The 17,768-nt window shown below is 39.1% G+C and overlaps 1 protein-coding gene across 1 annotated transcript in view; it reads left to right on the top strand.

Annotated features, from left to right (window-relative positions):
- Positions 1 to 1,137: 1,137 nt before the first annotated feature.
- abl2 (c-abl oncogene 2, non-receptor tyrosine kinase) overlaps positions 1,138 to 17,768 on the top strand; it is a 36,418-nt gene continuing 19,787 nt past the window's right edge. Inside the window, exon 1 of the mRNA XM_046871230.1 lies at positions 1,138 to 1,813. Coding sequence (XP_046727186.1) covers positions 1,579 to 1,813 — 235 coding nt within the window. The 5' untranslated portion in view covers positions 1,138 to 1,578. The remainder of the gene's footprint in view (positions 1,814 to 17,768) is intronic.

The following is a 17,768-nucleotide window of genomic DNA, read 5'->3' as shown; positions in this document are numbered from 1 at the left end:
CTTGTCATCTTACGTTTTGTTGGCATAGTTGGTGTTGGCAAATAGGCAGGTTTTGGGTATTTCAGAAACTGCTAATCTTTGGAATTTCATGCGTATCTTTCATACAAACATTTTGATGTATTTCAACTAATTCAAACTAACAAACTCCTGCCAGTATGTGCTACAGATGAAAATGGTTGCAGAAGATGAAAATGGTTACTTTCGAAAAGCAGAATATATAACATCCGGGTTTCTCATGGCCTATTTTTTGCTTTCAGATTGATCTGATTGTCTAAAGTTCAGGAGTTTTACAAGATAATGTATCACCCTAGAAAGACAATACATACTGTAAAGCATGCTGCTGGAATGCTTCTCTAAAGCTGCAATGGGGCTTAAGTCAAGAATAAAATAATCAAGAATAAAATAATCAGGAATAAAATAATCAAGAATAAAATAATCAGGAATAAAATAATCAGGAATAAAATAATCAGGAGTTTTTTAATATAAAACTGTTTACAGATGGTTAAAGATGAAGAAAATGTTCACCTTTGGAAGTGACAGTGATGTAAAGCATAAATCTAAGTTAATAAAAGAAGAAGGCTGAAAAGCCTAAAAAGAGCCCAGATCTGAGATGTGTGCACAGGAGATTCCCTCACAAGCAGGGGGAAAAAATAAAAAATAAACTTTTCACATTACAGAGAAATTCTTTCTGCACATATCCTAGTGATGTTAGGAAGCTGGGGGTCAGAGCACAGGTGTACAGGACCCCTAGAACAGAGAGAGTGTTAAAGTTGCTGAGGGGCCCAAGAGTAGCAGCTTGGTAATAGTAGAACCCCCAACCTTCCAATCAATAACCCAGACCCTTAATCACTGAGATACCACTTTCTATTATGTATTAAGTAGACTATTCATGGTTTTGTTTTTGAGTATTAAACAAGCCACTGTAAAAAATAAATAAAAATAAAAATAAATAATAATAATAAATTATATATATATATAATGTCCAGGAAACAGCACATCTCCTTTACCTTGGATGAAATGGGCGGGGCAAATCCAGCTTTCTGGCCTTGTGTTCGGGATCATAGCTCCGCCCCGTGACTAAGCTCCTCCCAATTCACGGTCCAAACCGATTCATTGGCCCGTAAAGTGCACATCAGTGATTCTGCGGTAAAGATGGCGGGGTCGGAGGGGGCGCGTAATGGCTTCGACAGCACGGATCTGCCCCCTGTGCGTCTGATTTAGAGGGAAAAAAGAAAGAAAGACTTCGGGATTATTAGATCAAGAAGGGCCGGTTTGCCGCGGTATCGAGTGGTGGCGTTAAAGTGAACCGAACTGATTGGTGACACATTGTGCAGAGTAGAGAGAAAGAGAGAGAGGGAGAGAGGCGAGGCGAGGCGAGGTGTGGTGGGTGGGCTCAAACCCACACACACCAACACCGACCGCTAGCTCTTGGGCTAGGCTATCGAGCTAAGAAGTGGGGGGTGAAAAGCACAGTCAATAGACCCGCGCTTGAGAGAGAGAGAGAGAGGGGATGTGATGTGATCCAGGCGGACGCGGGTGTTTCCGTGCCTCGGTCCCGGCGGATCTTTTCACGCAGCGATGGGACAGCAGGTAGCGCGGGTGGGTGAGGGGGCCGCGGCGGCAGCGGCGCTGCAGAGTCCACCGCACGGCCACGCGCAGCAGCCGCAGGCTCACCAGAGCAAAGGCACCCGCGGGAGCAGCTCCGGGAGGAGACCGCGGGAAGCACCGAGCGCCGCCGGGACACCAGCGTGCAGGCTCGCCGTCCCCGCTAACGCGTCCGACCCTGGGATTAACATCTTTACTCAACATTCAGGTAAATAACCCCGACTCTCACACGTGTCCAGCTCACAGCGCTTTGTGTGTGGTTTTTGGTGCTGTCAAAGCAGTGCAAGGTCATTCCAGGAATCATCTCCAAAGATGGGTAAAGCTAGCGGAAATGCTGCTCAGGAGTTGCACGGTTAAGCCGTGAAATAATGCCTGAAATACTCCAAAAAGCACATGAGCGAATACATTTCACTGTGCCAAAATATCAGACAGTGATCGTGTTGGACGCTTCCTGAAGCGCTTGTGTTTTAATAATCTATAATGAATGGAGAGTGTAGCTGTTAGCCGGACGGTGAGACTCAGACTGGGACTTCCTCCATTTAGATCCAGCGAGAGGAAGCATGGTTTTTCCTGGCATGGACTTCTGGAGATTGTTATACCCACGCACTATACTAACAATAAATAATGACATTTCTAAAGGATTGATTGCTTATTATATCCATAATTTATCACACACACACACACACACACACACACACACACACACACACAGAGATTTATTAATTATTTTACACTGCCTTCTAACAGAAACAGGATCTTCTTCTTGTCTGTATTGACAGGGGAAGAAGGCCTTGTTGTGTCAGAAGCTCCTCTTCATTCTCACATTTCACACATACCATTTTTACTGAGTCAGTTTGAGTTTGCCTAAAGCCAGGAACCGTTAAACGCTGAAAAAGATGGTGAGGATTATATGATACAATACACCTCTCATCCTCACTGTGGTCTTCACCATTATAACTGCTCGAGATAATGAGAGTCTTGGATCATATTGCTCAGTGTTTCTTACACCCCCAAAGCACTATTTTTTTTTTTTAAACATTATCCTATGTAAATTGTTTGGTTTTACTATTGAAATCCTAGGTTTTTTTTTTTAATGGAAAGAAATGATGATATCAGCAGGGATGGCGCTGCCTTTTCAGCATGTTGTCTGCGCTCAGATGTACAACAAGATTGAAAGAGAGAACCGCAACCAAATGAAAGTATACACAGGAGGGCCTAATGGTTGCGCAATAGGCACGTCATGCAGGCTTCTCGTGAAGGAAGTGAAGGCAGCTCGCAAAACTTCCCTAGAGATCTCGGAGACTGACTGTATCAATGTCCTTTCTGATATCAGAAGTGACTGTGATGGAAGGGAACGAGCACTTGGTTGAGACACTTGGTTCAGAGTTTGTCTCTGTCTTGCATCAGAATTATATATGGGCATTTTACATCTGGACCGTGAAGCCCTTGAGCTGGAAAAGCCGACCTGCAAAGGGCATCACATCCGTTATTTTTATACACTCATTCCCGGAAATGTCAAGTGTCCTGTCTGTAGTGTGTTTCACTATTATGGTGTGGTGATTCTGCAGGCGTTCGTGGCAGCGAATTCATGTCCTTAACGTCATCTGTCCATGAAATGTAAAATAGACTTATTAAAAAAAAGCAGAGAAAATCATCACAATAGTGTTGTATTTGTTTCAGCTTTAAAACCATTGCTACCAAAGGCAATTTGAACTCAGCATCTCATGTATATCTCAGTATATCTCGTGTATATCTCTAAATCATTAGCAATCCTGCAATAGTTATTTTCAGATAAAATGGTGCAGTATAGCTAAAGATTAAGTATGGGCTGCATAAACTTTGGTCTTTACCCCCTCTGAACCATTCACCGTCCAGTCCTGGCTACCTCAGATTCAAATCATAAATATTAAACATGTTGAATATGTATGAGGAGGACAGGCTGTGTCATGTGAAAAAACAAGCTTGATGGCATGTGGGAAAGACTGATGAGCACTGACGGCTGAACTAAAGTGTTGAGCTGACATTGCATTTTTTAATAAGAAATTTTGCGAGCTTCTTGATCGATCTCTGAAACGTGAGTCTGATTGGCAGTAAGTATGGTGTATTATGACTAAGTGGTAATCCAGTAGTATTGGTGGAATCTGCTATTAATTCTGAGACAGAGCGTGATTGGTCGATCATCTTGATGAAAGGTATATGACAGTGTTTTAACCTCCTGGCAGAGGCAACCATGTTTTGCTCAGGTTTTTCCTCATTGGCCTCATTTGAACAGATGCTGAAGTCTTTTGATGTTTGGTCAAATTGAGGCATTGAGTTTTGTAGTTTTCTCTCAGGAAGAACCTGAACATCACAGTGCACATTTGTACCAATCTTGGTGAATCTTTTTTTTTTTTAAATTTGTTTATGTATTTTTTGTTTATGTCCATTACCAGATTACTTGTGCAAGTCATAAATTGTGTTTCTGATATATCCTATGGTAATAGATGATCTTGGGATTTTCGGATATCTCATATTTATAGCCCAAGGGTATGGTAACAGCAGAGCTCTGTATGTAGATAAGTGTTGGCTGATTTTCACATCATCTCAGACAACGCTTCTCTGAGGGTTAAGCTTTAAAGCAAAGCAAAGTAAAGTGGAAATATTATGGATATGGAGTTGACGGGTCAGTTGAACAAGTTTATGTGAGCTATAATGCATTTGATATGCCTCATTGTAATGAGGTGATAAATAGCTGGTATTAATTTAGTAAATTTCCACCTTCTGCATTCGGGCGACTGCACAGAGGCTTTAATGATTACCTTTTGTTAGTAGTCAGTGTTTTAGATATTACAGGCAAATATCTCAGTATGTTCATTCATCCAAAGCAATTACCTGGATACTTGTGTATTTGGGAAGACTACCCTGAGTAGTTGAAAATTACGAGTTGGAATCCTAAGTCAAACGCACTTTTTTTTTCAAGTTGGTTCAGAGTTCAAATATTAACAGCATTATCTATAGCAAATGGTGCAAACAATGGTTATTACATTTGCACAACATTCTTCTTCTCTCTTGACCAAAAAAGATTTTGTAGATATTTTGACATTTCATTATAATAAAAAAAAATCTTTATTACCAAACCCTAGTTAATAAACATTGGATACAGTCTGTTTACAAAACTAAATTTATTTTTTAAAGAGGAAAGGGTACATTTCCTATTTCCAAGAGGTCACCCTGTTTTAATAATACTATAGTGTGTGCAAACACACTTTATATCGCAATCATGTTACCAGTCTAGCAGATAAACCATCACACACCTAATTACTATATGAGCTCTGAATTCTATACCTGGTTAAAACAATGGTGTGAATATATATGTGACTATATAGAGGCCAGTATGTATCCAGCATCCTGTCAGGTCACCAGGCCACTTCAGCATTCTCCAGCATTACTTATTTATCAGCTCTGCCTCATGCTTTATCTCAGCTGCATGATGAGTCTTTCCCCCCTCTGTGCTGCATTTAGCTTTTTAAAGTAAAGTCTATTAGTATGTAATGTGAATCTGAATCCGAGTGGTTTTTTTTGTTGTTTTGTTGGTTATTTGTGATCTATGTATCTGTGTATACATTCCAGAAAGGCTGCTTTGTGGTTTTAGTTGATTTGGAATGAACCAGCCTAACGCAAGCAGAACGAACGCTTCCTGTGTATTAGGCTGCCGAAAGCATGATCAGATCAGATTAAACTAGAGGTGGTCAGTCCACTTTTAGCATATTCACGATAAAAGATTTGATGACCTGAAAAGTCAAGAAATATCTGAGGGTTGTGAGTTCAATCTAATCTATAGGACACCAGGGGGCATGAGAGAGCCACATCATCTGTTTAATGAGTATTCCCTTAACGGTCCTAATGTTATCACTCTTTTATATATATATATATATATATATATATATATATATATATATATATATATATATATATATATATATATATATATATATATATATATATTTATATATATATATATATATATATATATATATATATATATATATATATATATATATATATATTTTTATATCATACATTGTATAGGAACAGTGAACGCTATAAATAACCATTTGAATAATCCCCAGCCTTAATCTCACATTATTATGCAACAGCAGTCCTCTTCAGAGCAGCACCGCTCAATCTGCCCTCAATAAAGTGTGGATTAGTGAGAGAAAAGGAAATTATTTGTCTCTGGTGGGGGGAGGCGATAGAGGGAACACCACTGTTTTGCATAAACCTGCTTCTCTGTGAAAACAATAGAGGCGATCCAGAGGGTAACTGTGTCTCTGTGTAGTACCAGGAACCAACGGTCTCTAGTCCTCTTCCTGTAAAGATGCCTCTTATAGAGACACTGCTCCAGTGTAGAGACAGTAATAAAGACATGAACATAGGCTTGTCCGAGAGAGTGTCTGTAGAATGAAGTTAAATGGTATGGATAATGGAGTAGGAGTGTAAATGGTGAATGTCTGCTTCTGTTTGGGTGGATTTATTTTTTATTCTTATTTTTTCTAAATCCATAACTAAAGCATGGATCACTTTTCCATCTGGCAGTAATTATGCCCACTGGTGGTGGACTTGATGGGAAAATTGTATTTGTTTATTGAATTATTTTCCGTGCATAAGTGATGTGTACACTGACCCATTATCAAATAACGGCTAACTGCTAAGTAATGAGGCCTGCTTAGGCTGTGTTCGAATTCAGTTTTTTTTTTGGCATATCTGATACGACAAAAAAAAAAAATGACATTTTGCTAATTCAATTGGAGTCCATCTATATGTGGTTTCGAATTTGATTAGGATCTCAGTTCTGGACATGCATCTAACATGTCCTGTTGGATTGAACGCATTTGTTGGCGGCTGGCTGTGATCTAATCTCAGTGGCGTGACACGGCACAAACAATTACCCAAACACACTTATAGGAGATATAAAGGAGTTCATATTTGTGATTTTTTTTTTTTTCTTTTAAAAAGAAAAACGTAGTTTTTGGTTTCAACTGGATAGCAACACAAACAGGAAGCATGTAACCGTTTTGGGGGAGGTTTTTCACTTCCATCTGTCTATTACTTATTTTGTTTACTTTTATTACACATGCAAAAGTCAGTGGTAGTCTGGATTAGAAAGAAATCAGACCAGACTTTTTTTCATTTCATTTAACTGGTGTATTTTTTTATTTTTTTATTTTATTTATTTCTTAAATCGCCATTTGTTATATTGTTGTTCATTCCACGAAACTCCAAAAGAAATTATCTCTAAGACTCTAACAGATGTAACAGATGTAATCAGATGTGGAGGCCAAAACTAAAACCTTATATCGATGTCTCTTTATCTTCCACAGACTTAGCGTCTGCTCGCTCCTGTATATCGGCCGCCATTGTTTTCATGTACTTCACCGGGTCTTCGCTGCACCCTCCTAATTATTTGTTCTCGTTCCGTGTCGTGCCTAACAACGGACAAAACACCACGCGCAAACAGAAGCCATACCTTCTCGTATTTCCTCAGCCCTCTTTCCTGCAACGGCATGTTTATAGTCCATCGCTGTTTCTACATGTAAGTGTTCACGGATTACGCAAGCCTACTCTCAGCAGAATTTAAAAACAGATGGTCTGAAATCTCACAAATGTTATTCATGCGTGTCTCGTGTTTGTTCACATGAAACATGGGTACAAAGGATCTGTCGATTGAGACCAGACTGAATTGGTAGAATAGATCTTTTATTGGGTTTTAATACCAGAGGTGGGTTTGGTTAGGGTACAGCATTAAGCTGTTCGGAGGTTGGCTTTGTGAAATGTCACTGCTCGAGGCTCTGTTTTTTTATAATGTAATTAACACCATTGTGTAGTGTTCAAGGTTGAGCCTGAGCATGTTGTGTTATGTACGATAATGATCACTCTGCTGTTCAGTATAAACCTAGTCTTTGTAAAGCACACGTGGGGGAACAGGACCGAACAGAACCCTTCAACACGACCTCTGTGACTTTTCAGGAATATGTACCTCGGTTAAGCGCATGATTTTATATTGTATACATTAGGAGTGTAACTGTACACATTATTTATGGTATGGTATTTATGGCTCGGTTTTTACATCACAGTTTGGTTCAATTTCGTTACACTTAGGAGGAAGAAAGACAACTAAATTGCTTGTCACTTTTTATTAACGCCGTTTATTATTATTAACATTTGTGAGCATATATAATTTTTTTATTTTAATAAAATGCCTGCTTGGTTTAAATAAAAAAAAAAGTAATCGATTAATTAGGCACAAATTAAATAATGTAATAAATTGAGGGGAAAAATAAATATTGTTAGCCCCATTATGCAAATGTATGTGGTATTTTTTTTTTATTATTATTTAATATTTAATTTTCTAAAGATATGTTCTATTTAACTGCTCTACTTATTTCAGCATACTTTAACAAACGTTTGCATTGAAGATACACACAAGATATCTATTTATTTATTTCTTGAAGTGGTACGTAAAATGCAAAAGAATCCATATCACTAAACTCTCGTATAAATAATAACAAAGTGGTGACAGGAAGTGGCAGGAATTTTGCACAAACACGGAACAAAATTTCAGTTTCACACACGCGCGGTGCAAATAGCGTTTCCGGTAAAGATGCCCCGAGCCGGAGACTAAACAAACTTGTGGTCCACCAATGAATGTTTGGGGAAACTCAGATTTTAATCAGCAAAAATTTTACATGTGGTTAATGATTTCCTAATTTTTCTGACTGGTTAAAAAAACAAAGCTTTATAGATCCTTTGGTGGTTCATGTACCACCACCAGGAGAACCACAGCATGAAAGATGATACCAGAATGGCTTTATTTTTTTTATTTTTTACTGGTAACCTGATGTGAGGAATCTGAGGTAGGAAGAGTGTGAATACTGTGAGTGTGTTTTTTGGCGGATGTAAGCCGAGGATGATGTAATTCAGGTGAGTAAAGCGTGAAGGCTGATGAGTCTGTTTCCGAGAGGACTGAGCATTTATCGAATCATCGTTCAGAGTCGGTGGTGTTCCGGAGTAGTGGGAAATCTGCGGGTTCCTTAGATAAGCTGCAATGTTTTAATTGGGAAGGACAACCTGGAGCTGTCGGTGAAAGACGTATGTCTTCTAGACATTATGCATCTCTTGTACGTTACATTCAGGTCTCTGCCTTTAGTAAGTGATTACATTATGGTATCTCCCTGTGCATAAGTCGAACTCTAAAATGGTTGTCATGGTAACGTCCTCCTACATTGATCATGCTCATTACCATGTGCTTATTTAGGCTCAAATTGCCTTAAGAAACTACACCCCCCTACTGATATGAGCCTCTGTGTTCACTCGTGATGAGTGGAAACACCTGACCTGATCAGGGAGCAAAGAAGAAAAATATATAGATGTAGTATGTTCATTCTGTCACATTTTCATCATTACTATATTGAACCTGAACCAGTTGTATTTTTAGTTCTTTAGTTCTATTGTAGTTCTTCAACTCGTTTGAAAAAAAGTGTGTGGGCATCTGACCATAAGATTCATATGTATTATTTGAGAACCCGACTGCACATTTAATCCCCATTTGCTGTTGTAATGACCTTCACACTTCTGGGAAGATGTTCCACTACATTTCATCTATCTACATATCTATATCAGGTGACTCACATTCTTCCGCTCCAACCCGTGTAAACCATATCTTTGTGGAGCTGGCTTTGTACACAGTGGAACTATCATGCTGAACCCGGATTAGGTCTCCTAGGAAAATTGTAATGCATCCAAAGACATCCTGTACAATTGTGGACAGTTTGGGCAGAACCACATATCGCTGGAAAAGTCTGGTGTCCCAACAAATTTTCCCCTTACATCTTCTAGCTATGCTGCTTTTTGGAAAAGCTGTTGGTACACAATGTGGTTGTCCTTCTGATGTTTGATGTTACTATAAACAAGGATTGTAGCTTATTGGATCGATAAGTTGTCAAAACATGACCTCGTGCTCGTTTATCCAACAAGCTCACGTGTGCCAACAACCAGGCAACTGAATGAAGGACAGTATTATACAACTTGCCTATATATATATATATATATATATATATATTTTAAGAATGCAAGGGTACTGAAGTAGACTTATCAGCAATCAGGAACCTCAAGCCAGTTGTGCTGATGTGAAACGTTTTAGACTTGATATTAAAATTTTCATATGGCACTCAGGCACTTTCAAAGGTGCTCTTTTGAGCGAATTATTGGCAGGCAATTTTGTATTTTCGAAGTAAAACCTCTTTGTGAAACACATTAAATATGTTAATTTTAAAATGTGATGTGTTTAGTGATTGTGGTGTTGATTTGTTGGTTGATGTATTTTTATTACCCTTGCGAGAACCCATAGGTTACATGTTCACACTGTTGAAGGAAAAAAAACATGGCTGAGAGTTATATGAAGCAAAAGAGCAGGAGTAAATTTCCACACAGTTTTCTTAATTATGAGAACTTCATAGTGGAAGCAGTGAGATAACAAACAATGGTCTGAAAGCCCCAGAATGTGCTACAGCTTTATGATTCAGTTGTGCACTTAAACACCTAGTTAGCATCTTTTCAAGATGACGATTTGGACCTTGACCTCTAAAGCACTTCTGCATCACTCTCCTTCAGTGGCAAGAACACAAGGGCTAAATCCCACTAAACGGCTTTGTGAGTAGTATATGAATCCATTAAGTCAGCAGTCCCCAACCTTTTTTTCGCCACGGACTGGTTTAGTGTTGGACAATATTTTCACGGACCAGCCTTCAAGGTGTGGTGGATAAATACAACAAAATAAAATTATACGACCGGCATAAAAACTGGTATTTTCTAAAAAAAATATAAAAAATAAACGTGAACATTGTTGTTTTTTTGTTCATTTTGGTAGCTTGGGGGTTTCAATTTAGAGATAAAGTATTGTGTTAGCAGCCGGAGCAGCCCCTTTAAGAAGATAGAGAATCCAGTAATTTCCCAAAATAAAACATCGTTCAGAATCAGATAATAAATAAAACGGAAATAATGTAAGTTATGTATTCTTTATGTGCGGCCCGGTGCCAATTGGGATCCACGGTGCCGGTCCGAGGCCTGGGGGTTGGGGACCACTGCATTAAGTGAAGTAAAATTATCAGAGCATGTTGATGGGGGGGGAAAAAAACTAGTTGACCGCTCGGGATGTCACCAGAGATCACTCATTAAAAGTAAAGGTTTATATCTAAATCATTCAGAGCAGATTGGTTTTCCTTTTGCACACACCCACCTTTACTACCGTATACCCATGTGTTCTGTCAGAGAAAGTGTTGTTCCGCCGGTATTTGCGACACAGAGTTTGATGAGCGCGAGCGTGTGAAGCGGCTCCGGGAAAAATGTGGAAACCCCGCGCAACCGACTCGGCAGGTATCGGTGTAATTGATTAATTTTGAAAGCTTCCTCTTGTTCACGCTGCAGCCTTTTAAAGCAGAGAGAGTGAGTAAAGGCGAGTGGAAGTTTACCATCTTGCTGTCCAGAACATGAGAGTGAGGAATTTCATCTTCTTTGCTTGCATTAGTTCATCTTCAGTCTTTCGCCTGATGCGTGTGGCTAACAGTATGATACACAACAAAGAAAACACAGATTTTTAAAAACCATTTCGTAACTAGAGTCGATTTTCCTCACTACCGAAATCCAGCATGCAGATGCGTAGTTTTGTCATTTCTGAAATTCTATTAAGAGCTTTTTTTGTTCACACTGACCGTATGTCTTAAAACTGTTTGAAGAATCAGATTCTCAACAACCGATGACTCAATCTATTTCTGGCCCATGCTGCAGGAAATCAAGCCCTGCAACTCAGACTAAAACTTGCTGACCTGCACTAATTTCTCCTTGTTTCCTCTTTCTCACATGACCAGCATCTCTCAGTTGAGTCATGGCAGTAAAGGGAACAGTAGTATAATGCTGAGCTTTCGGACTGCAACGCTTCCCCTTGCAGCCATTTTTCATTTTGTCCTTTGTTCTCGGCATAGATGTTTTACAGCAGGAATATAGAGTGCCCATTTTCCTGCCAGTCCATACTTAACATTAGGGCTGCAGCATATGGGTGTATTAAAAATGTAGGTAAATATTAGCTCAAATTGATGAACTGATTTGGACAATGTATGTTAGTGTAGTTACAGGACATCATATGTAACCTCTGGGATACCAGCCAGAACCACATCTAAAAAATTAAGCTTATTAGTTAAATAAAAACATGTAGTTTATTTCTCTCTTTATATCTCGTTTAATAAAAACATGTAGTTTATCTCTCTCTTTATATCTCACTTATATCTAGTGTATTGGTTCGATTCCCAGTCATTGAACTTAGTGCCGATCCCAAGCCCGGATAAATGGGGAGGGTTGCATTAGGAGGGGCATCCAGCGTAATACATGTGCCAAATCGATCATGCAGATCATTATGGACTGCTGTGGCGACCCCTAATGGGAGAAGCCGAAAGAAAGTGTTTTTATATATATATATATATATATTATATATATATCTCGTGAAATAAAAACATGTAGTGTATATCTCTTAGGCTACGTCTACACCAATCCGGATACATTTGAAAACGGCGTTTTTATTTAAAAACGCTCCGCATCCACACTTTAGTTTTTAATAGTTTCCCAAAAGTTGCTTATCCACACAAAAATATCTGGAAACGCCTACGTCCCTGTACAGCCCACGATCACAATCAAATTTATATCATATTGTATTACATGTGCTGTCCAAAAACAATCAAGGTACTTTTTTCATTCCAAGAGGCTGTTTGCGTTTTCAGAAATGTAAGTTTTGTTCTTGTCGGTTTTGTGAAATGTGTTCAGTTTTAAAGACACATTGGTAAAGTAGCAGTGGTAAAGTCACTCCTCCTAACTGCTGAGTCTTCTAATTTAGCTGAAGACCACCATTACTCCCTACTAGAGCAGGAATCGTCTTTCCATTTGCTCAACCTGGTCAGGCTCCCCCTTTGCGTTATCTCCTGCAGTCTGACTGACTTTTCATTTGCCACACTATGTGCTGTACTTAAATGTGTCAACCAAATCAACAGAAGTTTGGTATACACACCTGTAGGGATATGATTAGGTTTTTCCTCTGTGCTACAACTCCCCATTCTTTCCCATACACAGTAGTTATTCTGCATGTTGCAGAAACCAAGTCTGTTCAAGCAGTCTCTGAATGTCCTAGTAGCTGAAAACATAACTAAAACCTATAACTAAGCCTGGCAATGTTTCTTCTACGTTGACTTTGGCCTGGAATCACTGTGGTCTCAGGACTGATCTCCGCCTCTGGTCTCATCAAAAATGGTCTGAGTCAGGCTTTGCCAAGTAACAGGTGCCACCAGTGCCAGGTTTTAAGCCAGCCATGGCAGCCAAACTTTGCATTGCGGGAACCCACCATATGAAGCAATACATCTAGAAGATCTACATGTAACCCAGTACTTTTAATTATCCAGAGAATGAATGAATTTGATGACTGTTGGTGAGAATAGCTTTTGGAAAGAATAGCTCATTCAAGAAAAAGAAATGATTGTCATTTTAAGATACAAGTAGCAAATGCTGAGAAGATACCCCAGTTTCTCCGAATGCTTTCTGAAACGGCATGGATTTGCATTTGTAAGTGAAAAATCAATAACGGAAATATTAGATGATGCTCATCCTTATGGTACTTGGAAGCCAGGCCAGAGGAGAAGCTCATCCGTGGGGTCCATTAAGTGAAGAATGTGAACATGCGGCACTCCTCATTAGTGCCTCTGATGTTGTGGGATGTTCAGCTGTTATGAGAGAAGAGCTTGTGTAAATGGCTTTGGGTGCTCTCACCAATTATACCCCAGTGCATAAATAGTAGATTGATTGACATTGAATGGGATCAAGACCATGTATCCACTTAGCAAACCCAGAGAGGCTCACCACTTTAGGCTGTGCACTTTAGTGCCTCAGGGTTTACTGACCTGTGTCACAAGATTGTAGCTTTTATTTATTTATTTAATTTTTTGCAGCTGTACTATGGGACCTAATAAACCTAATAATGCTTCTAATATCGAATATCTGTTTTGTAGACAAAAAAGGTTTAACTTTTAAAGTTTTGAGAATCCACAAAGGGCAATGGATGCATACTCCACTTTTTTTCCTGAAATCCATGGTATAGCTAAGATTCTATTGAAATATCTTTGGATTTTGAGACACTTAAATAATCAGCTGCTCCTCCATTGTAATGAAAGTCACGTCTTTGCTACTTGACATATGAGAGCTCCTTTCGGTTGTGCTTTAAAAAGGTTAGTGGAAACTGGGTCATTTTTTTTTTTTGAGAAAGCATTAAGCACAGCACCAAGAAGGGAAATCCAAGGTGGCAGTTTCTGCAGGGAAACTGGTGCTGCCTTTTCCATGGCTTCATCTGTACAGAGCAGTTCTTTCCACTGATCATCTGTGGGTGGCCTTAGTGGTGTGTTATAATATTTTTCATTTTTTGCGTATGGGTTTTTTTTTTTCGTATTTGTTTATATTTTTACATAAATTAGTAGTGTGATTGGTTTTAATAAAAATCATCACTGTGCTGCCAGCAATGAAATCTACCTGGGTGTTATGTTTCATTTGTTATGTACAAATGATTAAAATAAAAGGTTAAGACCTTCTCCAAAACAAGTCATTTGCATCCTAACACCTCTGCACATCCTTAACAATCACTATGAGCAAAAGTAACTTGTTTATAGAGTTGTAACGCAGCCTATACCAATTATATGAATGTGAACGTATGCTTGAAAGTGATGCCATGACTAGAGAGGAGTACTGAGAACCAGTATTTCTTTTAGACCGGCACAAAATTGGGTCTGTACCAGACAACCAGCAAGCTTTCGTAGATTAATTCTGTATTATTGGCGAATTAGAAGCTGCTGCTTATCATTTTTCGGACTTGAATGATGTCATCACGTGACCAATGTTAGCTCGATGTATGCGTGTGCGCATGAATAACCCCACATTAAACGCTAGGGTAGAAAGGGTTTCACCGCCTGTAAGGAATGAGACGTAGACAGGGTCTCAGACACCCAGGAGCAGATCATTCACCAAAGCGATGCATGGGAAGATGACATCTGGGAAAAAAAATTGCAGTGTCATTGGTCTGATTTCTTGCTCTTCACTAAAAGCTGGTTCGGGAACAGTAGGCAGTAAATAAATGAGCCTATTTGTAAGAGATGCCAGAATTCTCTATTACAGTAATCCCTCGCTTTACGGCGGTTCAAATTTCGCGCCCCCGGTTTATCGCAAAATTGCATTTGCCGCATAACTCATTAGTTTGGCTGATTTTTTTTTTCCCGGTATTTATATATATATATGTATATGAATAAAAATATAATTATTAATTATAAAATGAAGTAAATTAATACAGTACAGTACTGCTTACATAAAATAGCATTTTTGAAGTGGTGTCCGTTTATAATGTTTTGGAACGTAGCCACCCTGATAAACGGTGGATTACTGTACATTCTGTTGTGCTCCTATGCACATGCTGTGTAAATATGTTGTGCTGTGGTATGCTGAGGAAAAATCTTTTATTTTATTTAAAAGAATGTGCTTTATGTGCCTTTTTTCTGTTTGCTTAGAGGTGTTTGTAAAGTGCAGCGCTACAGTTCGGCAGTAATAAAACAACTTGAAATTTTCTGCATCTTTTCACTTGTCTTTTTGCACCAAATTATAGAGTAGTATCAATAAGTACTGGTATCGATAAAGCAGTATCGGTACCGGTATCACTTTAAACATAAACGATACCCATCTCTAGCCATTGTGGTTTTACAGAGGATCTTGTTCATGGGCGGAAACAGCGGAGGATTTAATGAGTAAAAAAATCATTCGCATCTTCACCAACTCCACTTATTTGACCATTTATTTCCTTCCTGCGAATCTTCCTTAATGCACCTTTTAAGATGTTAGGATCTTTAAACAGTATTTTAATAGAGCACATGAGGGTGAATTAAGAGAACAGAGCAGTATCAGTGCTCATTAAAAATGAGCACAGTGTGTCTAGAGAGAGCATGTTTTTCACTTTACTACTCCAAGCTAGCATATAGCACTGTGTGCTCAATTCTATACACTTGTCCGTCCCCACTGACGCTGCTTCTCAGTTGAATAGAAGTTTTTATCAGGATGTTTATTAGGCGTTTTATCGTACAAAAAATGCAGCAGTAGTTTATTTGATACCTGGGTGAGCATTTGATTTGAACCAGGTCCTGTGTCAGACAGGGATATCATCACTAAACCGTATTGTAACTGTTGTGCAAGTTGTGATTTTGTGATGTTTGTAGTGTAAAGGCAGATTTGGGCGGTTCTACAGTGAATGGATATAGACACGGGGCTGACAGACCTGAGGCCGTGTCATCACCATGCTCAGCTGTTGCACAAGTGATGACTACAGATGAAAACATTGTTCAAGGCCATACTTTTCTCAGACTCAGGGTCTAAAAGGCCTCTGGGCTTTATGAGACAGAGAGAAGAGGAATTTTCTTTTAGAACGTAATCACTTTCTTTTTTTTTTTTTTTTTTTTTTTTCCTTCCTATATTGCCATTTGTTTTTCTTCTCACTAAAGTTGTATTGTGTTTTATCACTGAGTATGTGGGATAAACAATAAAACCACTGCTCTTGTGGGAATACAATTATATTTTATTGAAAATTATTCTGTGGATTGTTTCGGCTTGTGCTTTAGGATCAACCCTGTTGTGAAACATTTTCATCTCCTAACCCAGTGCAAGAAGGCACACCTACACTGGCTCACTAGACGAGTCGAGATTTTCCTCGTGTAACTGCCAATGCTTTAAAATGCAATTCTGTAAATGTAATTTCATTCTCTCTGTTTTGTAATACCTTTTTTTTGTTTGGTTTTTTTTCGCAGCACTCTGCACGCTGATTTGTATTGCATTTTTGTTGGCAGTAAACAACGCATCGATCGCACCTCCATCGAACGACCCATTTATATAATACACTCCTACTAAATAAATGCCACTGTCTTATACGACAGATATTGGCAGCTTTTTGTATGTAATGTAAAATATGCTTGAAACTTTTAGTAGAAGATATCGCCAATTTACCGAACAGGACGTATTATAACTGTATGTAATGAGGCAGTGTGAAAAGGGTGAATATTTACATTTACATTTGCGGCATTTAGCAGACGCCCTTATCCAGAGCGATGTACAAAAGTGCTTGGAGTCTCTAACAATGAATAAACCTACACTGGAACGCAAGATTACAAACTTAATATTAATATAACTCTTGAATTCTACAAAGCAAACTTGGAAAGTGCTAATTTAAGGGTTTTGAGAAGAGGTAAGTCTTCAACACATCGCTTGAACATAGCCAGGGACTCCGCTGTATGGACATCTAGTTCATTCTTTAAACATTGGTGCCAGAACAGAGAAGAGCCTTGAAGTATACACAGATAAGTATACTTCAAGGCTCTTCTGTTTTGGCACCTGAGAGAAGGTGGTACCAGTCGAGCAGTGCTGGAGGATCTCAGACAGAATGGTGCAGTGCACGGTGTGATGAGATCTCTGAGGTAAGATGGCGCTGGTCCATTTTTGGCCTTGTAGGCAAGCATCAGTGTTTTGAATCTGATATGTGCAGCTACTGGAAGCCAGTGAAGGCGCGCAGCAGTGGAGTGGTTTGGGAGAACTTTTTCCAGATTGAACACAAGTTGTGCAGCTGCGTCATGGATCATTTGCAGTGGATGAATAGCGTTCAGAGGAAGATGAATATGGTCTTTGATGCAAATATTACAAGATGCACTATACAGACAAAAGTATTGGGACACCGGACTTTTCCAGTCAAATGTGGTTCTTTCCCAAACTATTAACACAAAGTTTGGGCACACAATTGTTTAGGGCATGCAATAACATTGTCCCTTCACTTGAACTAGAAGGCCCAAACGTGTTCCAGGGTTACAATACCCCTGTGGACAAAGTGAGCTCCATGAAGAAATGGTTTTCATAAAACCTGCTATAGAGTTTTGATCTCAACCCTAATGGGATGAATTGGAACACTGACTGCACCCAGGCCTCCCCACTCTTCAACAGTACCTCACTTTACTAACGCCCTCGTGGCTGATTGAGCAAAAATCTATAAAGATATAGATGACTACCTTTCCAGAAGAGTG

The sequence above is a fragment of the Silurus meridionalis genome, chromosome 17 (assembly GCF_014805685.1).
Source record: "Silurus meridionalis isolate SWU-2019-XX chromosome 17, ASM1480568v1, whole genome shotgun sequence".
Classification (NCBI taxonomy): Eukaryota; Metazoa; Chordata; class Actinopteri; order Siluriformes; family Siluridae; genus Silurus; species Silurus meridionalis.
Note: the sequence above shows the minus strand (reverse complement) of the source record. Positions and strands in the feature narration are given on the sequence as shown.